This window comes from Antechinus flavipes, chromosome 2 (assembly GCF_016432865.1).
Source record: "Antechinus flavipes isolate AdamAnt ecotype Samford, QLD, Australia chromosome 2, AdamAnt_v2, whole genome shotgun sequence".
NCBI lineage: Eukaryota > Metazoa > Chordata > Mammalia > Dasyuromorphia > Dasyuridae > Antechinus > Antechinus flavipes.
This window is the reverse complement of record NC_067399.1, coordinates 520,521,310-520,546,694: the sequence shown is the minus strand read 5'-3', so window position 1 is coordinate 520,546,694 and position 25,385 is coordinate 520,521,310. Positions and strand designations below refer to the sequence as shown.

The following is a 25,385-nucleotide window of genomic DNA, read 5'->3' as shown; positions in this document are numbered from 1 at the left end:
CTTTCTCTAGAAACAGGTAACCATTCATAGAAAGCCAATTTCTAAGATTAAAGAAAATTGGGAAGATTTATAGCAGAAGGTGGGTCATTAGATGAGACCTGAAGGAAGTCAGGGAAGACAGAAAACAAACATTTCAAGGGAGCATGTCCTGGCATGGGGGATAACTGATAAAGTCATTTTGTAATCTGCATACAGTTGATCCTCATTATTTGTGGATTCTGTATTTGCCAGTCTGCCAACTCACTAACATTTATTTGTAAACTCAATATTCATGACACTTTACAAAAGTAAAGTTTTTCTCAGCAAAAAACATTGAGTCACCCAATGCACACATTGCCAGCTGAAGCTGACCAAGGCAAGCTCTGTCTTCTTGTTTTAGCTCTATACTGTAAACAAATATCTTCTTTGTGGTCTATTTAGTGCTATATTTTTCACATGTCTATGCTATTTCTTGGTAATTTCACTATTTAAAATGGCCTCCAACTGTAAGGCTGGAGTGCTGTCTGGTGTTCCTATGCAGAAGGCTGTGATGTGCCTTATGAAGAAAATCCATGTGTTAGATAAGCTTTTTTCTGGCATGAGTTTTATAGTGCTGTTGCCCATGAGTTTGCTGCTAGTGAATTAACCATATGGTACATACAGAAAAAGGAAGAGGAAATTCACCAATCTGTATGTGAAATTGCTCCAGAAAGTGCTAAAATAAATGTTGTGACCAGAGGCTTACAGGAACCTAATCCTCTATTTCCCCTAAGAGAAATGTTTCAGTATTTGCTAATTCGGTGTTCATAATGATGTTATAGTATATAACTATGACAACTAATGAGAATTGACTGTAGTTTATATTATGCATTTAATATTTCATCAGACTATCAAAGGCACAAAAACGATTAAGAATGTCTGTACTGGTTGACAAGATAAGATGTTAAGGAAGGTAGAATTTGATAAATGCATTAGAGTTCAAACTAGTCATAGATCCCTTCTTGCATTTGCAGAAGAGTTGTTGAGCTGTTTCAATCATGTCCAGCTCTTCGTGACCTTATTTTGGAGTTTTCTTGGCAAAGATACTGGAGTGGGTTGCCATTTCCTTCAAGTAATTTTACAAATGAGGAAACTGAGGCAAATAAAGTTAAGTGATTTATCAAGCTTCATTCAGCTAGTGTCTGAGGCCAGATCTGAGCTCATGAAAATCAGTTTTCCTGATTCCAAGCTTAGTGCTCTATCCATTGCATCACCTAGATGACATTTAAGCTAAGCCTTGAAGAGTGAATAAGATTTCAATAGAGAGGGGATAAAGGGATGGTTATGGAGTGCATTGTGAGTGTAGGGAAGAGTGTGATCAAAGGTATAGAGACAAGAAAAAGACATGATCATGAAACAACCAAGAGTCCAGGCTGCCTGAGATATGCATAAAATAGAATCAAGGGAGAACAAGGTTAGAAAGTAGGTTGGGGCCAGATTGTGGAAAGCCAGGATGAATTTCTTAATTTTATTTAGTTCATATATTACTTACTGAATTCATACTATAGCTGATGGGAAGCAATGGAAGGTTTTTCTGTCCAGGAGTGACATGATCCACCTATCTACCCAACAATAGTGTGTAGATTGGATTGGAAGAAGCCAGAAAAAGGTTGACTCTGTAGGAGGCTATTGAAATAATAAGAGTTTAGAATAAGGGCTGATCTATGGTGCTGGCAGTGGAATGAATAAGAGGGCAAGGATGTGAATGATATCATAGAAGCAGTATCAGCAAGATTAGAGTATAACATAATCGATTTTTCTTTTGATTTCATTCAGGACATTGCAGTTCCTCAGAATCAATATTGTGAATTTCAGTTTTTACTATCCAGTTGTAGAGCTACAGAAGGTATAGAACATTAGGCTCAGAGTCCCCTGGGAAGTGCTTTTTGGAATTGCTAATATCAGGTTGTTTTCTTGTGGGGTTTTTTCCTCTCCTGAAAGCTGAATACAAAAATTCCAATTAGTTGGAAGCTTTGGCTAGTTAGGGGAACAACCAAGGTAGTGAAGAGTTTTCAGATCATACTGTATTAAAATTAATTGAAGGAATTAGGGATAGGTAGGAGGAACCTAACAGCTGTCTTAAAAATATTTAAAGAGCTGTTTATGGAAGAGAAAGATAAGACTTGTTCCACTAGGTCCCAAAACAAAAGTCAAATTAGGAACAATGAGAAGTTCTAGAAAGGCTAATAATAGGCTCAGTGTAAGGGAAAACTATTTTTATTTTTAATAATTAGAGCTCTCTACAAGTAGAATGGGCTGCCTCCAGAGATAGTGGAATCCTCCTCAGTAGAGGTACTCAAATGAAGGTTGGGTGATGACTTGTTATATATTCTAGTAAGGATTTTAGGTCAGGTACAGATTGGATTAGATGGCCTGGCAACTCTGAGATTTGGAGATAATTTGCTTCCAGTCAATCTAGATTTTACTTTATTAAGTCTAATGAACTATTAAGTCTAGTGAATAAATATTAATGAAACATCATCATTGAGCTGCTGTTACACAGACATCCTTTTCATAAAAACTTCCCCATGTACTTGAACTCTCAAAAAAAAATACTAGTACATCCCTGTTAGCAACTTTGTCAAAGCTCCATCTTAATTTCTATTTTTAACTTGAAGATTTCTGATTCTGGATTAAGGTGTAAATAAAGAAAAAGGACAACAACAAAAACACCTGAAGGTGTGGTGGTATAATAGATAATTTGGGGAAAAGGAAGCAAGTTCAATATACCAATCTCTCATCCTGTCTGTCTAAGTATTGATTAGCCAAGAGAGCTGAGATCATTGTTACAAGGCCAGCGTGACATCTAGTTCTCGCTTACAGGATGCCAAACATCTGGATAAAAAATGAAAAAATGCAGCCAGCCATCCAGATGTTTTGTCTACACGACGTCTGTACATTTGGAAACATTCAGGGGATTGGCTGAATTTCTCTCTTTTCACACAAACAGCTGTTTGGCATCTGGCAGATAGTCTTGTCTTAGTTATGTGGTCTCATTGACAGAGTCTGGGGGCCCTTGGTAATCCACTGGAGAGGATTACATGGTGGAAGGGAAGGGGGCCGGGCTGGAGTGAGTGTGGAGACATCCAGAGGGAGGCTCACTCTTTGGGGACATATCTCTTTTCCTGGATCCTTTCCATGTCCAATGAGGTTATTGGGAGTTCAGGGGGAGGTGTGTGAATGTGGTGGTGATTATTTTCCATACTACCTGGTCCTTTCCTTCCATCCCAGCCCATTCTCCCATTCTCTGCCTGCCCATTCTGCCATTTCTCTGACACTGCCACACAGTGATGTCTCTGGGAGCACATGGAGAAGTGGACTATGAATATACGTGAGGCTGCCTTTGCTGACACACTTTCTAAGGAAGGGGATGGCAGACCACACTTTCTCCTTACACTAGTGGGTTTGGGAGGGGATTGTCTCCCTTCTGGTGGTGGGTATTTAGGGATAAGACTCATCAGGCAGGATCTCAAAGCTGTCAAATTCAAAAAGTGAGGCACTTTTGTAATGGTTTCAGAGCTTTTTCTGGCCTGAGGGGAAAGTGGTTGGGAAATATGGCAGGTGGCTTTAGTTACTCCACTTCAAGAAACCCATAACAAAGTTTTAACAAGGGATGGAGGAGGGTCCCAAGGAAGGGAAATTAGAATGGTGCAAGGGCTAAAGCAGCTGCCACGTGAAGTCTAAAAGAGAAAAACAAAAGCCAAAACCCACAAACATTTAGACTCCTTAAATTGGTAAGAACAAAGGCAGAGAAAATACAAGAGCAAAAATTTTTGATTTGTTAAGGGCATAAATAATACAAAAGGGGATTTGTTCATTCAATCCCCAAAACTAAAACTGTGTATGACCCTGAGTGATTCTGATGTAGTTTCAAGACAAATAAAAGGAATTACTTATATTTCAGGGGGGGGGTATTAATTTAGCTGAAAATATAAATAAATTCAAGAATACTTTATGAAAATTAATAGATGGAAGACAGATAATGGTAGAGTGGGAAGCATGCTGAATTTCAAATCATAACATCAATTTGAATGTTGGCTCCACTATTTAACTACCTGTGTGATGCTAGGCAACTCAGAGCCTTGCCCTCAGTTCCATCATCTATAAACGAAGGAAATTAGCCTGTCTATGATGTGGATCTGTGATTTCATTAATATTGGGGATTCTTTTTTTAAAGAAGATTGGTAGCTCCTATGATTTATAATCTTGGGGGGAGGAGGGAGGAACCTGCCTGGGGGACTGAGAAGTTAAAATTCATATTCACACAGTCATTATTTATCAGGATATGAACTCTTCCTGATATTAAATCTAGTCCTCTATAAATGATGAATGATATGCAATAAGTTATATGTTCTGGGTATATTTTCACTTCCAAGTAGGATATTGTAGAGGCAAACTCCATAGCCATAGAAAAGTTTTCATGTTGCCAGTATCAAAAATATGAAATTATATTTATTTGAAAAATAATCATCCTTAAAATGGCTTTACCCACATGAATGTATAAAATTCATTCCTTAAAATATTTCTACATAAGTATTCACCTGATTACTTAGAATGATCTATTTCCATGACTAAATTCTACATAAGTCTTAATTTAATCCAAGTTACATGTCCTTATCAAGTGACATAAGTTGGAATTTTAGGCCCCAAAGCAAAAATTTCAGAAAGAGCCTAACTGGCTTCTTGCTAGTAATTGCTTTTCAATTATCCACCCACTCTTCTTTGGGACCACTCTGTCTCTAGTCACAACTACATAAGGAAAGGAAAAAAGGCAAGTAAAATATGTATAAAGAGATAGAGCAAGGACACAATGCAGTCTCTACAAAAATTTAGTAATTCAACAAATGTATAATGGATCAGTGAATGAATAAGTGTTAAGGAGTGCCTACTATATGTCAGGCACTATTTTGGGAATTGGGGACACAGATGAAAGCCAAAAGCAGTCCCAGACTTCAAAGATCTTGAAGTTTAGCTGGGGGAGACAAAAGTACATATATTTTGTGGTGAAGACACTGGAAACTGGGGGTGGAGGGTGGGGCAGTGTAGCATGTAAAGTCCTTATTTGGAAGGCCTTTTCAAAGTTCTTCCAGTTTAGGCTGAGACACTTTCCAGATCTCCCTTATGTTTTCATTCTCCAGCCTGTGTCAAAGTATAAAGTATAACATAAAGCAAACAAAAAGACCAAAAAATGGTGTAAATGGTTTTAATTAATGAAAAAGAGCTCCTTAAGTTCTAGCTCATTGTGACAGATCATAGCAGTCTTTGTTCTAGGTACCATTTTTTTTGTTTTGTTTTGTCAGGGTTGATATCATTTATGTTTCTCCAGGAGATAGAAACAGCTGAGGTTAGTTTGAAGGTAGCAAGATAATAAAATATTAACCTGTCAGATAACCTGTTTTCATTTCTATTATTGGCAGTCACACTCCAGATTGAGCTACTCTTCTGCTTGACCCTGTTCTGCTCTCTTCCATGTAGGCAACCAGATCCAGGGGTCTTTCTCTTTCCTTGGTGGGTTCTTATCTGATGTCCAAGTTCTCCCCTAAGGTTTCTCCTGATGAATTTGTCTTAGAAATTTTTTTTGAGAATCCCCTGGGTGCTACTTGTCCCAGAGAATCTGTTGGGGTTGCATGCCCTGGATGCAAGATGTGTTAGTAATAGCGCTGTATTGAGTGATGGAAATGTGATGACGTAGAATGAGTGTTGAATTTAAGTTCAGAACACACTTCCCCTTAAGTTAACCACCTTGGATCTCAGGTTTCCTCAACTATAATAGGAGTAAGACAAAATGACCTCAAGATCCTTTTTAGTTTGAAATCTACAATTCTATGATTTCTAGACTAATGAGACTTCAAGGCATAGTTGCTGCTTTCAAAATAAATTAAACCAACTACTGGAGGACTTCCCATCCTGACTCAACAGAGAATGATCCTTCCTTTCACTCTTTCCTATACTTACTGCCCATCCTCTAAAGCAGAAAGGGTAGTTACTGCTTAATTCCTAGTTTTGTTGATTATATGGCCAATCCCTCTGGGCCAACTCTTCTTCTGATACCTCTTTCTAGAGGGAATTGTCCATATCTGATACTGATTGTATATCTATATGCACTCTAAGAATGGCCATCTTTTTGGAGTGGTCATGGTCCTTTTTTCAGAAAGAGAGAATGGTATAAAAATGTGATATATACAGCTCACTGAGATTTCAAGATGTGGAGAAGGAGCTGACTTGCATTGACAGAAGGAGTTTCTAATTGTTCTCTTTATCAATGAAATCATAGCTCCTGTCCCTAGCTAATCTATTTCCTGTCCTTATTCCTATATGAATAAAGAATTATTAAATTGGATGGTCCAAGAGCAGTTAGGTGGTGCAGTGGATAAAGCACCAGCCCTGAAGTTAGGGGGACCTGAGTTCAAATCTGATTTCAGACACTTAACACGATCTAGTTGTGTGACCCTGGACAAGGCACTTGATTCCAAATTGCCTCAGCAAAAAAAAAAAAAAATTGCATAGTCCAGTGTCCTGATTCAGTCTCTTCTTTTGGGGGCATCTGTTACTCTAGAGAAAGAGAGAGATATGCTACTATCTTTTTCTCTTTTTATCAAAATTTACTAATGATAACATTACTGACTTTAATTCTTTGACATAACAACCTGTTATAAAATCTTTTCATCATTCAAGGCCCAATTCAAATTCCACCTTTTCCATAAAGCCATTCCAAGTCCATTTAATTTAATTAAATAAACATTGATTAAATAAACCTACTTTGTGCAAAAGCACTGTGCTAGCAGATAGGAATATTAAAAAGCCAACAAAATAGAGTCCGTTCCTATTTTTAAGGAGTTTATATTCTACTGGGGAAACAGATAAGCAAATATAAGCTGATTTGAGGAAGAAGGAGACAGTATGGTCAGAGAAGATGAGATGGTGAAGAGGACATGGTATCTGGGCTGAACTCTTGGTAGAAAATGAGGATTTTAACAAGTGGAGCTGAGGAGGGCATGCTTTATAGGCATGGCAGGGAGATTTTGAGAATTCATACAGGTATGAGAGATAATTTTGCATTTGAGAAAGTAGTCTACCTAGCTGGGATTTAGAATGTGTGAAGGACAGTATGGAAGGGTACCAGTGTCAGTTACAGAAACTAGACTTAAGCCTGAAGCAGTTAAGGCCCACTTTAAGATTTCTGAGCTAGGAATGACATAGTCAGACTTACATGTAAGAAGATTATTTTGAAAATCATGGATGATGAATTGGATAGAGGGAAAAACTGAAAGCAATGAGACCAATTATGAGACTATTACAAAAATACATTAGAGAGATGAATAGCACTTGAATTTATATTTAAGGTATCTCATGTGAGGGGAAAGAGGCAGTGTGATATAATGGACAGAGAACTGGCCTTGGAAATCAGGAAGAATCAGATTCAAGGCTTGCTTCTGATGCACAGTGGTTCACTCATGGACAGATTAACTTCTCAATCCAAGCAATTATCTAGTATTGTAGGTTGAAGACTAGCTGCAAATATCTACTGGTAGAGATAAATTTCATAGTGAATTACATGAATGAAATCACAGATCTGCACCAAAAATAGGCAGAGGTTGCATAAATATAATCATATTTGTAATATCTACCCCACAGTATCATTCTGAAGAAAGCACTTTATAAATCTTAATACATGATATAAATATGTTCTATTTTATTATTAGTTCTCATTATATGAAACATATCCTCATATAGGTACTTCTTTTACCAGCAGAAAAACACAATAAAATTCTTCATTATCAGTAGTGACTAAGTCATTACCTATTGGCCAACTCTTTGGGGATGAGCCTTCCTGAACTTAGACTGGACCTGAGATAACAGAGACAGAGTCCATTATCAGATCTGTATTGACAACCTTTTCACCTTGCTTAGGACCTAGTAGAATGTTTACTCCATTGCCATAATCTTCAAGAAACAAGAATTTACTTCCAGGCTAGAAGAAAATGTATCAACATGGAACTATAATGGAGGATAAGGTGAATAAGCAAGACAAAACCGGCTAATAGAAAAATAATTTTATTTTATTTATCCCAAATTTCAAGAAGGAAGAAAGTCAATTCAATGGAAAAAGCAAGAGAAAAGTAAATGGAGATTTTGAAGGGAATTTCTTGGTATTATCAAAAAATTTAATTTCTCTATTTCACTTTATAACTTTTTATATAGTCTCAGAATTTGAAGAGAATTCTCTGAGGTAACTGGACAAAAAGTGGCATTAAAGAGGAAGTATGCCTGTGTGTGTAGGGGGGGAGGTGTGGGGGTATGTATGCTGTGTGTGAAAGTTTCCTATAGTGAAATGGTTTGACCTATAAATGGTGAAAGGCAGATTTTCAGAGATTATGGGAACACGATTTGCATGATGTTTTTTACTGGGGAAGATAAAGGGTGATGGAGAATAATAATTGAAGTTTATATGGATTACACAAAAGAGCATCACTTACAACAATCCCGTAGTTGGTAGTTAAGTATTATCATCTCATCAGAAAACTGAAGCTCAGTGATTAAGTGACTTGCCTATGATCAAACAACTATTAAGTATCAGAAGGAGGATTCAAACTCAGGTATCCTGATTCCAAGCCTGTGTGCTGTCTGTCCCCTACACTATCTTGCCACACTAGGGAAGATTTGGGGTCAGACAGTTCTCTATATTGACCACTAGATGGTAGAATTGACTCGGGACAGCTTGGCTGCCATCTGAAATGAGCAGGAAGGCAGCAAAAAGAACCATAATTCAAACTTATTCGAGGGAGAAAAAAGCAGTACTCAGCTATCTTTTTATGTGTGAGATGTTCATAAGTGAAGATATCAATGAGTGAGATAAATAGATATTGATTTGAAATTTACTGTAATCTTCTCAGAACATGGATATTTTATCCACTAGATGGAATATAATGATGGCTCATAACTATTGGATCATTCTTATACTGCCTTTCCTAAAATGTGTTTTTATTCAAACAAAAGTACATACTGTACAATGTTTTGGTTTCCAAAGAGACTAAGTTCTTAGCCTATGATACAAGAAGGCTTTTAGGGAGGAATAGACAGAGGAGGGTAATTAGGGAAGAATGTTGTAGGGAGAAATAAATACAGACATATTGGCAAGAAGTTCTTAATGGATCAAATGAGATAATATCTGTAAAGTGTTTAGCATAGTACACATGCTTAGAATTAAGTAAATGCTTAATAAATGCTTGTTCCCTTTCCTTTCTTCCCTCCTCCACCTTCTTCTGCCCCATGGTAAAGCCTATGTCCAATGGCAAGATGCTTCAATAAAACATAAGTTTCCACAATGTGTTCTTACATCATGAGGGGGAGTTTTCTTGCTAAAACTATTTAATGATTGTGATTGTTTATCAACAGTCCTTTGAGTGTCTTTCTATAGGATTTGTGGGAAATAGGTGTCAATGAAATATGAATAAGTAGGATATATAGAGGAATGTTTTGTTTAAACCCTAATGATCCAATACATTTTAAATGGGTATTTTTCTGAGAAATAGTATCTATTAAAAGGTACCATAGTTGCATGCAAAAAGTTTTCTCGCAACAGTTCCAGAGATTTTATCCCCTAGGATAATGTTGGGCATCCTCAGACAAGAGCAGAGGCTAGACTGGAATGTGATAGAAGATGATCTTTCAGTGATGACTGAGAACACTAAAATAAGTACATCTTCATCAACTATATGTCATACTGTTCTTTTACGGGTGAAATACACAGCACATCTGAGCATATTTGTAAGCCAAGTGATTCAGTGCACCTGAATACTCTGACTTCTCAAAAGAAAATCTTCATGTCAGGCTGTTCATAATTAAGAAAGTAATTGCTTTATACCATTGGTACAGTTTTAATTGGCTTCTTATATTTTTCAGATTATTGCAAATCATCACATGCAGTCCATTTCTTTTGCTTCTGGAGGTGATCCTGTGAGTATGGATTTGTAAAATTTCCCACACTTTTGCCAATATTTTATTTCTGTAAGAACCAAAGACAACTTGGAAATGTAATATGCTAGCTGCTGCTTTTCCCTTTTCAGTTATGTATTGCCACTTCTGAACCCTTGCATAGAGCATCAGACCAAAGACTTTGCTTTTCATGAGATAGTTAGCATAGTAATAATGGTGATGGGACAAACAGGGTTGGCCCAAGTGCTGGTATGGGTGGAGGGGAGTACGTCCTTAGAATTTCCTCTCCTAACAGAAGCGAGGCTCCAAGTGGCTCCAGGACAAAGCCTGAGCAAAGATGAGTTCTCCCGGCATGAACTGCTTGCCAGTGTCATGTTTGACCTGGGAATTGGGGTAGTCCAGCCCCATGACAAATAGTAAGTGGGTGAGGAAGTAATTCCAGTCCATTATCTGGCCCACCCTCAAAAGAATTTTCTCTCGTTACCACATGTCATTGATCTGACATCTGATACCACCAGCTCTGACAGTACCACCACTTACAGAATCAATTAAGGGAGTTAAAAGAAGCTTAAAATATTACTATTCTGGCTCTAATACATGAATCCCTGTTTGATCATGGGCAGCATATAAAATAAGCAGACTGAATTTCTGACCAAGGAGATCAAGACTAGCTTTGCACAAACCATCAGCATCAGGTAGTTCCTCTAAGTATAGTTTTATAGTTTCTATCTTCAGAGTGCTGAGTACTTTTTTTTTTTATTGAGACAAGCTTTTTATTATAAAAGAATAATTATTTTCATTTTTTCTAACAGTGAATTTAAAATAGCATACATAGATCAGTAGACTCCACATTTCTTTCAATGTGTACAACTGTCAGTTAAAGAATTAGCATTTACTCTTTTTTTTTTTTTAAATTTTATTTTATTTAACAACAACTTTGCACCGACAGAATCCATGCCAGGACAACCTTTATACAACATTATCCCTTGCAATCGCCCATGCCCCGTTCTTTCCTCTCCCTCCCTCCACCCGCCCCCCCAAAGATGGCAAGCAGTCCTATACATGCTAAACATGTTGCAGTACATCCTAGACACAATACATATCTGCAGAACCGAACAGTTCTCCCGCTGCACAGGGAGTGCTGAGTACTTTTAATTTCCAGTAAGATGTCTAGGCTGAATGAGGTCCACAACCTCATCCTGGCCTGGCATTTATCCTGCCTCTCTAGAGGCAGTGTGGTAGAACAGAGGGACCCTCCTGGGCTTAGCGTCGGGAAGACCTGGCTTCCAGGTTTGGCTTGGCCACAGCCAGCTCTGTGATCCTGGGCAGATTACGCAGTTTTTCCATGAGGGGTTGGATTTGTTGACCTTTAAGGCTTCTTCTCCTTCTGAATCTCTGATGATCTTGTGAACCAACACAGAGAAAAGGAGGCAGAATTAGGGCTTTATACAGTAATGAGTTTTGTCTTTCATCCCTGTCTCCATCCAGCTCTTAGGTGCTCTCTCACTACATCTCTATCTTCTGAATCCCTGTTTTCTTTCCAAATTCAGCCAGACTTTGCCTTCTGCAAGAGACCTTCCTGGTCACCCCAGCTGCTAGCACTTTCCCTTCTAAGAATTCCTTATATTTTAAATATGTCTTTCGTGTATATATCTAGATAGTACAAATTGTCCTCGCCATTGGGATGTCAGCTTCTTGGGGGGAGGGACTGCTTCACATTTGTCACTATGCTTAGCACAGTGCACAGCACATAGTAAGCATATAATACATGCTCATATATTGAACAGTATATAGTAAGCACAGAAAAATGCTCTTTTATTGATTGTTGTATTGTTCAGTTCTCAAGTCACTTTGCTTCCACATTTCTGGCATGTGTGTCCTTTTCTCTACCATCTTGGTTCAGAACATATCACTGCTTACCTGGACACCTTCTCCTAACTTCTAATATCTTCCCTTTCCAAATCCTCCTTCTCTCAGTTATCAAAACACTCTTCTTTAAGGCACCAATCTGACCAAGACACTCCTGTCTTCAAAACCTTTCATGGCTCCCTCTGGAATAAAATATAATACTTCATCTGGCATTTAATACGTCTCTCTGTGATCAAGTTCCTACTTGTCTTTTCAGAGTGATTATATACTCTTCCTCTTCACAAACTCTACTTTTCAAGCAAATTGGACTATGTCATTCCTCAAATTTATTATACCATTTCCCACTTTTCATGCCTTTGTACAAGCCATTCTCCATGCTTGGAATGTTTTCTATCCTCATCTATGCCTTTTAGAATCCTTATCTGCTTTCAAAGCTTCCTTCAAATGCCACCTTATTTATAAAGTTTTTTATAGTTCCCATCCCTCTCTCCTTTACTCCTCCGCACCTTCCTTAATAATAACAACAATAACGTTTATGTAGCTTTTACTATGTGCCAGGCACTATGCTAAGCATTTTTGAGAATATTATCTTTGTTGATTCTCACAACAACCCTGAGACGTTGATGCTATTATGATCCTCATTTTACAAATGAGGAATCTGGTTAATGTAGTTAGTAAATATCTGAGCCTGGATTTGAACTCAGGTGTTCCTAATTCCAGGTCTCAGGTTCTACCAGCTGTGCCCCTGAGCTACCAGCATTTCTTATATTGTGTTAATCTGTGAATTATTTTCAGTAAAATATAAATATCTTGAGTGAGTGTAAGAAGTATTGCATTTCTTTCTTTGTCCATCCAGTCTTTAGCACTGTACCTTTTGCCAATAATTGCTTAACAAATATGGCTTGAGTTGAATTGCCTTTGAGAAATTGCAGAGTGCTTTTAATGACCCCAAGATTCTTCCTGAAATAAAGACCCAAGTTTTTTTTTTTTTTTTCCACATAAATATTCTTCCATTGTTCTTATATGGCTTAAAGTCAAAGAATGTGATAGTCTCTGAAGAATTAAAGGGCAATAGATTTTCATCCAGCAGGCATAAGTAGTTGGAGCATATTAATAACAATACTATGAAGGAGACATGTATGATCAGAAAGGGAGATAGACACTAACATTGCTTCAGTGGTGTCCATACAATGTTGAAATCCAACGGTCAGGGATTCCCATTTAGTAGTTTGGGTCCATGATGATGATTCAAGGGCTTTATGTTAAAAATTCTTTTAATGGAACCTTAAGCAGGAAATAATTATAAAGAATATCGTGAGTAGTGTATGAAATTTCCCTGGGGTTTCACAACACATTTTGTTGGTTGAAGGCAGTTTGAGGAATCAGAAACATTTGGAACCACTGTGTTACATGAATCCCTTATGGAGAATTTATGGGAATCCATAGACCAGCAATTTTGGATAATGAGAAAAAGTGAAAAGGACTTCATTCCATACCTTTGGAGGGAACCACATCAGTACTCACGGATACACTAAAGTATAGAAACATAAAAGTATAAAAGAAATACTTATTAGTACTAATAGTGATAATAATAACAATGGTTGTCACTTATATAACACTATGAGGTTTGCAAAGCACTTTACAAATATTACCTCATTTTGTCCTCACAACAACCATGAGAGAGGAGAGAGGTGCTATTATTATACCCTTAAATATTAATAGAATGTTTGAGCTGGAAAGGACCTTCGAAGTCCACCATTTTAATCTCTTCATGTTATAGATAAGGAAATAGTCTTAGCATGGGAAATGACTTACCTACAGTGTATGACAGTGGTAGAATTGGGAAGAGATTTTAAGTCAGTAAATTTCTGTGTTTGCATGCCTACCTTTCCCCCTCTAACATCTGCCAGTAAGTTCAGTGGCAAAGGAGTTAACAGTTCTTGCTGATTACTTCTGAATAAACATAAAACTAAGCTTGCCACTATGATCTTATTTATTTGGAAGAAATTTATTTTCAGGAGGGCAATTTATTTAGGGGTGTATTTTTATTTTTTAAAATAATCTAAGACAAGTTATGTTGACCCTGAGATCCGCTTCCTGTATGATTCACAGTGGGTTATTAAATGACTGTCCTTGAGGGTATTACAAATATGGGTTTTTATTTCCTGCCAGCTGATTGCATCTTCCCTCTAGAGAGTCATGCCTCTAATCTGCAAATGGTATTTATTCATTGTACGGGCATGTTTTTTCCTCAAGATCTGAGATAACAAAAAGCATCTTTAATTATTAAAATCTTGTCATTCATCATGTCACTGTTTTCAGTGTGTATAGATTACCAAGAGTCTTGTTTTTAAAGAGTCAGCAAATCCTTTCTTTTTTTTTTTTTTTGAGCTGCTTCAATCCTGCAACAAAATGAGTTTTTCCCTCTTTGCAAATCCTTTAGTCCTCTCTTTTCTCTCCCTTTCTTGTCTTTTTTTGAGTTAATCTGAAAAAAAAAATTCCCCTGATACATATCTTTAATTAAACAATTTCCTGAGCTTTCTGATAGCTTTTCATGTTCAATTGGAAAACTATTATTGTAGTCTAAGTTATGGCATTTTTTGATCCCACAATCTTGGTGTTTAAATTTTTCAACTTTAAAAATAGGGAAAACCAAATTCATTGTCCTTTTGATCTTCTGTATACAGGCAGGAGGATCTGTATAAGGTTATCTTGGTAAATGTCTTTTCATGACATCCTTAGTACAATATCACCAAATCCCCTTGTTAGTGTTGCAGAAATCCCATTGGTTTTGTTTTGTTTTGTTTTTAAACAAATAAGCTGGAATGTAAATTCAATGGTTGATGAGGAAGCAAGTTGGTTCTTGAGCTCCAGTGGTAATAACTTCTAATGAGAAGAACTCACATTTATTTGACTTTAAGGCTTGCATTTTTATAATAATCAGGTACAGTGGCTGACATACCACGCATGTTACAGAGAGATTAGGAATCAGTAGAACTGGTTTACTTATAGCCCTTCCACTAATTAGCTGTATATCCTTATCAATGTAGGTTCAGAGGATTATAAATTTAGAGAGGAAAGGGACCTTAGGAAAAATCTAGTTCAACCTTCTCATTTTAAAGCTAAAGAAACTGAGGTAAAGGGAAAGAGATTGGAATAAGTGTTTATATATTGCCTACTGTGTGATGTATTGCATAGAGTGCTGGACTCAGTCAGAAAGACTCATCTTCCTGAATTCAAATGTGGTTTCAGACACTTCTTAGCTGTGTGGCTTTGGCCAAATCACTTCACCCTGTTTGGCTCAGTTTCCTCATCTGTAAAATGGCTTGGAGAAGGACATGGCAAACCCCTCTAGTATCTTTGTCAAGAAGAGTTGGTTTTCCTAATATGCTTTCACAGAATCAATCAAATAGTTCTTGTTTAGAGAAGCCTGTCTATATACTCAATGGCTCTAACCTATTCTTTCTTTGGGTTCTGACTTATTCTCCAAATTATTTCTCTCACAATTATCTACACATAGAGCATAAAATATGAGTTTGACATATTCCATCTTTGTGTGCACTTCACATTTCCTTACATAGTGTCCCAGAAAAAGGGAAGCACCTAGCCAAGACCTTTAAGCTTTCATGTGTATTCTAATTTTTTATAAGTTCTACCCAATCATTTTAAATATGCTGATTTTCCCTCTTTTATAGGACACCACAGACTATGTTGCCTACGTAGCTAAAGATCCGGTTAATCAAAGAGGTATGAAAAGCAACTTTTAGTTTTCTTTTAAGAGTTTGTCTAGTAATGTCTACAAAGTTATAAACAGCTTTCTATCTGATCTTCATTATGTGCCATGATAAGCAAAAGAGTACCACAAATTACAATGGGATATTATGTTGGTTTCTATATAATCCCACAACAGCAACATTTAAAACATGCACAACTCAAAATAATGTTTTTAAAAGTATAAAATTTTAAAATTATTTTTAATTATGACTAATTTGTTTTGCTCATTCCTTCAGCAACATTAAAACTAGTTAGCAAGCATAATTAGTTCATTTAGAAGACTAACAAATAGTACCCTCTCTACTATCCCACTTGAAATCCCAGAAAGTGGGATTTCATAGCCTAGTTATACCACTGGCTTACAAAATAAGGTGCTATTCTATTAGGGTCTATAAAAGGAAAGCTTGTTTGGTGATGGTAGAAAATGAATTCGTTGTAGAACAATTTTTGGCATCTGGGACAAGAAACATGAAGTGGAACCTGGGGTGTAAAACACGAAATGCATTCTTATATCAACCATGAGAGAAGACCATTACATCACTCATGCAGAGAGTCGTGTAGACTCAAGGACAGTAAAAAAGATGGCAGGGAGAGGAGAGGATGAGAAGAAATGACCCAGTGTGCAAGTGGGATAGTAGAGAGGGTACTATTTGTTAGTCTTCTAAATGAACTAATTATGCTTGCTAACTAGTTTTAATGTTGCTGAAGGAATGAGCAAAACAAATTAGTCATAATTATAAATAATTTTAAAATTTTATACTTTTAAAAACATTATTTTGAGTTGTGCATGTTTTAAATGTTGCTGTTGTGGGGAAAAGATACAGCTGCCTTTATTTATTTATGGCTCTGCTTAGTTGGCTTCTACCCAGTGGGGCAGACAGTTTGACTTAAAGGGCCAAATCATTAGCGTAAGGTCTTATTTTATATTATTCTAATTTCCTTTAGCTTGAACTAAATTTGTGTGTGTTTATGTATCTGTGTGCATGTCTATGTGTGTGTATATATGAGAAAAAGAGAGAGAAACAGACAGACAAGCAAAAAAGAGAAAGAAAAGAAAGAAAAGGGAAGGAAAAGTTGCCAAAGTTGGATGGGGCTGGTGGAATTCTAGATTAGGATACAGGAAGGTGATAAGAATCTGTTCACTTCTCCATTCCAAGTTTGTAATCAAAGATCACCTGTTGTTCAAAGAACTACAGGGTTCAGTTCTACTTCTTTATATATTCTGGATTGTGGGGAAGTCAAACTTCTCTTTCTAGAGATGAAACAAGGGAACAGCCAAAGTAGATATGGCCAAGTCTCAAGACTAGAATTCAGAAACAGAGGCTCAATTAGTTTTGTTTTGTTTTGAGGGGTTGATGGAAGGAGAATGTTAGGTCCTTTAGGGCAGAGATTGTTTTTGTCTTGTACCAGGGCTTGTCATTGTACATGGCACACGTGTGGGTGTGTAATAAATGTTTGCTAAATTTAATTATTTGGAGGAGGGGAGGAAAAGAGCAACTGTGAAACAGATGCTATTTGAATCAGTTCTGGCCTTGCCACTTTGCTGGAATCCATCAATCAATTCACTGTTGGCTCCAAGAGTTTCTGAGCAAGGTGGTTCCTTCAACAGTACTAAAATCCCCACTTCCTCTCAGCCCCATCTCCTTTCTTCCTCTCTTCCAGCTGTCTTAAAATTAGAAGGGGTTAAAAGGTAGAAGAAATACCATAATTGGCAGTACCTGGGATATAGTCAATGCTTGTGTGTTTTATGGAACCTAGATAACAAAGCACCAGAAAACATTTTTTCTGCATTTGAAGTCCTAGAAATAGCCTTTGCTCTTTGAGTCCTTCTTTAGAGGAATGCAGAAGTGCTCTTCAGAATCAGATATATTATTTATAATGTGCTATATTTTTCCCACTTGCATAAAACTAGAAAAAATACTTCTCAAACCCAAACCAAACAGAAATGCCAATATTACAATGGACCTGAAAATTCTTTTGGGTTTTATTTACAAAAATTCAAACAATAATCCACTGATGCTTGCCTGTTCTGTGAGGATTTTGTCTACATCTTCCCATAAGTTTACCACAAATAGTCCATCCAAAATGTTGGGGGTCTTTCTCCTGACGTTTGATTCTCTGTCTTCTTTGTTCATAATATGTTCCATCTACATTACAAACAAATGGTCCATCCAAAATGGTGAGGTCTTTCTCCTGACATTTGATTTTTTTGTTTGTAATGTGTTGCAGCCTGCTCAGATCCACCCTGTGCCTCTCCTTTGCCCTTCAAGCTATCTGCAACTTCAATTCTTGAGACCCCATAGTGTTCCATGACTCACAATATTATATTACTGGAAGGTTACTAGTATTAAACTATGAGCCTTTGTTTCAGAAAGAAGCTTGAAAGAATTTTGCAGAATCCCCAAAGTAGTTCAATTCTCTCTCCTCTTCCCATTTAATTCTAAGCATTTCTCATTCTGCACTATTTCCAAGATGTAGTATACTAATGGATGTCCTCTATTTGTTGTTCCTTCAACTGCATGTCATAACCCTGGTAATAGATATTCTTTGTTTTTATTCAGTTATTTTTCAATCATGTCTGACTCTTTGTGACCCCATTTGGGGTTTCTTGGCAGAGGTACTGAAGTGGTTTGCCATTTCCTTTTCTAGTTCATTTTCAAGATGAGGAAACCGAGGAAAATAGTATTCCTTGACTTGCCCAGAGTCACACAGTTAGTAAATGTCTGAGGCTGGATTTGAACTCAGATTATCATTCTGACTCCAGGCATAGAACTCTATCCAATGTGCCATTCCCAGCTGTCTATAGGCATTCTTTATCAATTTGGTTTTGTGTATCTGAATAGGAAGGAAAATTTCTTCTGAATGCTTATGGAGCTCATTTAGAAGACTGTTATGTCTATCTGCAAACAGGACCCTGTCAACTGTGGGGAAATCTGCTTCTGACTTGGACACTGCCGTGGATGTCCTCCATGACATTGGCAAACATCAGTAATGAGCGTGAATCACATTGGAGATCTAATATCCTAATCCCAGATATGGACATAGTAGAGATAGCATGGAACAAAACTAAAATGTGAAAAACAGTTGAATTAGACCAAGTACAAATAGAAACAGTCCATACTGGATGTGAAATAATGAAGGTAGAAGCAGTTAATGAATTGATTCTGAGAATATTTGAAGGAGGAAAAAATATCAAAAGTGTGAAAAAATACTTGAACCCAGTTAAGACCCAAAAAATGAGCAAGAGATCATCAGCCATGCCTAGCTTATATAGCTCCTTTCTCATCTATAAAAACTTTTTTAGGGGAAAATTATCTATTTATACCCTGTGAACTTCCTTAATGAATATATTCCAAGGGAACAGGTACTCTTTAATAAATAATACTCTACAAAATAACACATCTTTACCATCACATACTTAGTGAAAAAATGTAGCAAATACAGGATCCCATTGTATTTATTATTTGTGAACTATAAAAAAGCTTGTGATTAAATGGAATAAAATAGTGTCTTAAAAGTCTTTCCTGCAACAAGGTTCCCCAAGCATATGTCAAAGTTAATTCTAGACTCCTTGAAAGATATCACAACAGGGATAAAATAGAAAGATCCATGTTTACCAAAGGTTTGTGCCACTGCTATTAAGAAAACTGTTTTACCCAAATTAGTCCATTCTTTCTCACCAGTCCTCCCACTGTGGCTTCTCAAAGTCCACTGTACTTTGTCACTGGCAAAAACAGACAAAAGGATTAAATCAAAGACCCATAAAGATGTTTGTGATAGAGGAAAGAGATAAGTGGCCTGGATTCTGTCCTGTTTTTCCAATCATCTTTGTCGTTCTCCTCCTCCTCCTCATCATCATCGTGGAACTCATACTGATAACCCATTATAAAGCATTAGGTATTTGGCTCAAGATTCTTACCCAACCAGTCAGGAAAATGTGAATTTCAGTTTACCTTTATCTATATGACACTTAGTGCCTTGTCCCCCATCCCAACTCTGAGAGACTCTTAATTTGAATAACTTGCTGATCTGCATTGATAGTGGTGGTTTCCTTACCAGAGAATTTCCTACCTAATGAAATCATGGGTCTAGTTTAAAAAAAAAAAAATAAGAGGAGTATCGAGTATGGAAAAAAAGAATAAGCTCACGAAATTACAAATTCCAATTGGCTAAGAGGCCAAAAAAAAATATGCTAAGTACAAAAAAAAAAAAAAAATGGTGCAGAGAACAAATTTCATTGGAGGCAGGCAGGGCAAGTGAAAAAGACCTTATGAAAAAGGTAAGACATGAGCTAGATCTTAGGAAAAAGTATAGAGAAGAGTGGGGAGGACATTCTAGATGATGAGAACCCTATAAGGGAAGGCAATGAAGCACAAATCATATGTAGGAAACGCTTGTGCTAAGTAATGAGCCATTATTCCATTTTTACAGTTATGGAAACTTGATCTAAGATGACTTTCCTAGGATCCCAAGGCTAGTTAAATATCAGAGGTAGGAGTCAAGTCAGCTCTTCCTGACTTCAACTGTCTGCTACATTACAGAGCTTCTCCAGTCTCCATGACTCTGCTTTCTTGACACCTGCCCTTCAATCCTAGTCCTAAGGGGTGTGAGCTAGCAAAAGACTGTAAGATACTGGAAAAATTATTTCTGAATCACTAGGAAATGCTGTCTTGGGGGAGGAAGTTCACACCCTTGAATGTCAGTGCCTGAGGCAAAGCCTATGCCATCTTGTCCTTTCCAACTTTATTCCATTCCTCTTTTATGGGAAAAAAAAAATCACCATTTTTGTCAAGTTGAACTGGTTTTTGCCTCTTTCTGCATGTTTAGTACTTAGCACATTGCCTGGCATACAGTGGGTGCTTAACAAATATTTATTGATCGAAACTTAAAACGTTATATAAGTGGCAGCTGTTATATTGAAGGCAAAGGATTGGGCCACCTTCTTCTCAGCATGATCACAACCATGTCAGAAGCTCTCTTCTGGGGTCTGTTCTATACCTCATTCACCTTAATTAAATATCCCTCACTCTAGTTACAACTGATAAGCAAGGATCTGACTTGACTTTAAAAGCATAGACTTCAAAAACTAGGCTAAAGAGTCTGGACTTTATTTCATGAGTAATGTGCATCTCATTCAGTGTGTATGGTGGGGAGAGCTGTGTGGAGTGTGTGAGATGGGTACAAAGCAGTACTTTTGGAAGATTACTCTACCATAGTTTGTATGATGAATTAGAGAGAATGGAAGCAAGGAGACCAGTTAAAAAGCAATTGTAGTAGTTGAGGTGGGAGGTGATGAGGCATCATGGGAATGAAAAGGAAGGAATAGATTGAAGAGAGCTTTCAGAAGAAAAATCATCTTTATGTCCTTCAATCTCTCCCACAAATTCATGAAATGTTGATTAACACATTGAATTCAAATCCCTTAGAGGCCAGAATAATAACCACTATGCCATATTAAAATTGACTCACTCATATGACATATTTCCAGGCTATTTGCATCAACTATACCCATGATATTGTATCACTGATGCCATTATACAATATCTAGCTAAAACTACCTTAGCCATAGGCTGACCTCTGCCCAGAAGGGGCAGGAAGTTGATGACAGAAATGGTGTAGAACATCTAAAATTGTGGTAGTTCTTGCCCTAATCCCACAGCACCACCTAATGGCTGACTTTGAAATCCAATTTTTTTGGATTCCTAGTGAAAATTAGAATTTTAAAGTCATTTTTTAAAAAAAGTCAGATCTAATTCCTTATTAGCTAACAAAACAATTCTTAGCTCCTTCCCCCTCCAACATACTAAATTAAAAAGTAAAGGGAAATTCTTGGTTATATAAATTAGCTCTCCAGGAAGGGAAAAAAGGTAAATATACAAAGAGAAATGCAAGCAATATAGAAACAAAAGATAGCAATAAAAATTTATTTAAAAAAGAAAAAGAAAGAGAAGATTGATTTCTAGATCATTGGATCATGTATTTAAAACTAGAAGGGATTTTATACTAGCCTCATTCTTCATTTTATGAATGAGGAAACTGAAGGTCAAAGAGGTAATTGATTTGCCTAAGATCATCCAGGTAATAAGTATCAGAATCAGGACTTGGGCTCAGACCCCTGGGACTTGTAATCCAGTGCCTTTTCCGACATCAGCCTTGAACAAGACTACAAAGCAAATGAGAAGAGCTCAGATTCTGTGAAGTTAGGAAAAATGTCTGGACATGGACTCACAGTTCAGGCCTCAGATAACAGTTGACACTGTCAAATGGAGCTCCAATTTGAGAATTTCTGCAAAAGACCCTATACTTATAATATTTCTATGGCTTTGTTACATTTCTTCCTTTTGTCTAACATTTATAAGACTAAGCAATTTTGAACTTAGCTTTCTATATCATGAGAAAGGCTTTTTGGTCATGACTTTTTACTGCTAAGTGAAGTAGCTATATTTTAAGACCCCACTCTACCCATCCAGGAGGAGATCATGGTTCTAACCCATCTTCGTGTTAGGTTGGCTAATGGTATAAACATCAGTCAATTAATCATCCAATAAGTAACTAGCTATCCAAGAGAAAATCATAGTCCTAACCTCTGGGCTTATACCATGAGCCAATTAATCATCCAACAAGCATTCATTAAAAGCCAATTCTATGTGAGGTGCTTGAGGGATACAACATTCACAGTTGAGTAAATAAGATAATATATTACACTGATGACCTGAAGCATTAAGAAAAACTTCACAAAGAATTTTGAACATTTTGAAGCATTTGAACAGTCTTGAAGTAAAAAATATTTGGTGAGTACTTATTTAATACTCATATTATTAATGTGTATGTGAAGAAATGTGGGGAGGAAATGCAATTATAATTAGAAGAAATAGTTCTCAAAGAATTTACTTAGTTGGAATAATTGGGAAACTGATATTTTAAAAGTTTGAGAGAGATAGTTTCTGGGTAATTACATTTTATTAATAAAAGGAATGGTCACATGACCCTCTCTCTCGGACCAAAGATAATCATGGAAGCACATTCACAGGTTATATGTCCTTGGAATAGTGGGTATTCTGGAGGGTGATGATCAACTCTTTATTGCTTAACAAGTAATGATAGATGGATAATTCTAGTGAGGAGAGTTGACATCTCATTCTTGGACAAAGGGATTACTTCCACACCCAGAGCCTTTGTTAACCCAGACAGAGGATCTTCCTCCACCCAGATTAGTTTGAGTAGAATACTAGAGGCAAGAATTCATTTTACATTAGAAGTCTGATCTAGTTAGGTGGAATAGCAAAACCCAGAATGAGGACAATGCTCTCCTATATTTCATCAGTCCTGTCCTAGAGAGACTAGGCTTCAGACAAGCAAATAGGACAGAGAAAAAAAGTTTGGGTCTCCCCACTTTCAATAGTTGACTATTAGTATGAAAAAGAAACAATCATTTCTCTCAATACCAAATAAAGAATATTTCTGACACAGCAGCATGGCAAAAAATGGAAATGAAGGCATCCGGAAAGAATGCTCACATGTTCTTGAGAGTCTCTGTGTATGGGCTAGGGTTGGTCCTGAGGTGATAAAAACCTAGATTCAAATTCTGCCTTTGATACTGACTAGTTATTAGGCAAGTCTCAAAACCATCGGAGCCTCCAGCATGTCTTTTAAGACCAATATACTTAATTTTAAGGTTCATCTTGACAGAGGGAGTTCTAACCCTGAGGACTTCATAAATCCCTGAACTATTGACTTCTGAATTAGGTAGGAACATTCCTTTAGGATTAGATAGGAAAAAACATATTTCCAATGAAGCATTACTCCTTTGCCAGGGTGTGAATAGTAATGAATATGTGAATATTCTAATAAATTAAAACTTAATTTTGTTCATTTTCTAAAGATAACATAGCAATAGCTGAATTGTCCATTCACTTTTTCAGCTTCCTGGCTAACCTGTATCTCTTACTTAAAGCATGTGGGAAATGGTAAAATCATGAGAGTCAGAGGTAGCATTCTATAAGAAGATGATTTAGAAATAATTAGAAGTAAGGAAATAAGTTTTTTTTAAAAAAATAATAGAATTTTTAAAACTAGAAATTGAACTTGGAGTTTATCTAATTTAACTTATTTATATTTACAGGTAAGGAAGTTGGCCTTGAAGGTTAAATATTTGCCCAAAGTCACATAGGTAGTAAGTAGCTATAATCCTTGACTTGAGTTGAAGGAAAAGTCTAATATCATAAAATGTTCAATTTTGGAGATACCTTACAAGTTATCCAATGAAAACCTCTCATTGTATAGTTAAGGAAACTGATCATACAATGAGGCCAATAGATTTTTAAAATTACCCTTTTGGGGAACAAAGATACATTGATAGAGATAATGTTAAAACATTTAATTCAATTCAACAAGCATGCATTAAATGCCTATGATATGTTTTTTCCTATGTTCCTATCCAATGTTCCTAATTGGATTTCCATAATTATGGCAACAGATTTAATTTCCAATCCTGAATTAAAACCCGAGATTTTTTAAAAAATAAATTCAAGGAACAGAATTTCAATTACTTAAGTGATTAAAAGCTTATTAGTTGATTTCATATTTTAACTATTTTTAAAATGTTGAATGATGTAGATTTACTATTAGAATTATAAGAAATTGAAATTTATTTATGAGAATTTTGTGAGATTCTTTGAGGTAATTGGAAGTATCCTGAAGTTTTGCAAAATGAAATTTGGAAAACATTTATGAGAACTAGTACTCTCAAATTCTATAAAAGTCATATGAACTGACTTCTCTATCTAACTACAATCTTTATCACTGCAAAATGAAGTTTAAAATCATGGGCTTAAAAGGGCTCTTGGGTGGCAAGTCATCTAATATCCTGCTTCTTCTGTCAGGTTGCAATTAAAGATCACCTCAGAAAAATAAACTTGTATCCTTTTAAGGTCTCCATAAAGAAGACTGTGCAAATTTTCTTGATGACATACCAATGTCTATGGCAGATAATGGAGGGAAGTTAAAGAACATCTAGTCTATTCTCTTTATCTAACAGTGAGAAACTAAGACCATGACCTAGCAAAGGTAAATAAATACTTATCAAAAATATTGATTTACCCAGGATCATATAGTAGTTAGGGGTTAGTGACTAGAAACCATTTCTTCCAATTTTCAGGTCAGTACACCTTATTTTTAGTACTTAATTTTTTCCTCAGTTACATCTAAAAATAATTTTTAACATTTTAAAACTTTGAGTTCCAAATTCTCTTCCTTCTGCCTTCCCTCCCACTCCCATTGAGGTGAGCAGTTTGACATAGGTTATACATGTGTAGTCTTGTAAAACATTTCCATATTAGTCATGTTGAGAAAGAATATATAGACACCCCGCCCCCCCAAAATTCAAAACTTCAAGAAAAATAAAGGAAAATTTTTTAAAAGTATGCTTCTTCTATATTCAGATACCATCAATTCTTTCCTGGGGATAGACAGTATTTTTTATCATAAGTCATCCAGAGTTGTCTTGAATAATTGTACTGCTGAGAATAGCTAAATCATTCAGCACTGATTATCCTATAATATCATTATGACTTTGTACCCAGTACATTTCACTCTACATCCCTTATATAAGTCTCCAGATTTTTCTGAGAGCCTCTACTCAATATTTTTTTATAGCAGAATAATATTCCCTTATAATCACATATCACAGTTTGTTCAGCCATTCCTCGACTGATGGGCATTCCTTCAATTCCCAATTCTTTGCCACCAGAAAAGAGTTGTTATATTTTTGTATATTTAGATCCTTTATC

At 36.4% G+C, this 25,385-nt stretch overlaps 1 protein-coding gene across 1 annotated transcript in view; it reads left to right on the top strand.

Moving 5' to 3' along the window:
• SHC4 (SHC adaptor protein 4) overlaps positions 1 to 25,385 on the top strand; it is a 160,798-nt gene that overhangs the window by 95,100 nt on the left and 40,313 nt on the right. Inside the window, exons 5-6 of the mRNA XM_051980618.1 lie at positions 9,922 to 9,975; positions 15,519 to 15,570. Coding sequence (XP_051836578.1) covers positions 9,922 to 9,975; positions 15,519 to 15,570 — 106 coding nt within the window. The remainder of the gene's footprint in view (positions 1 to 9,921; positions 9,976 to 15,518; positions 15,571 to 25,385) is intronic.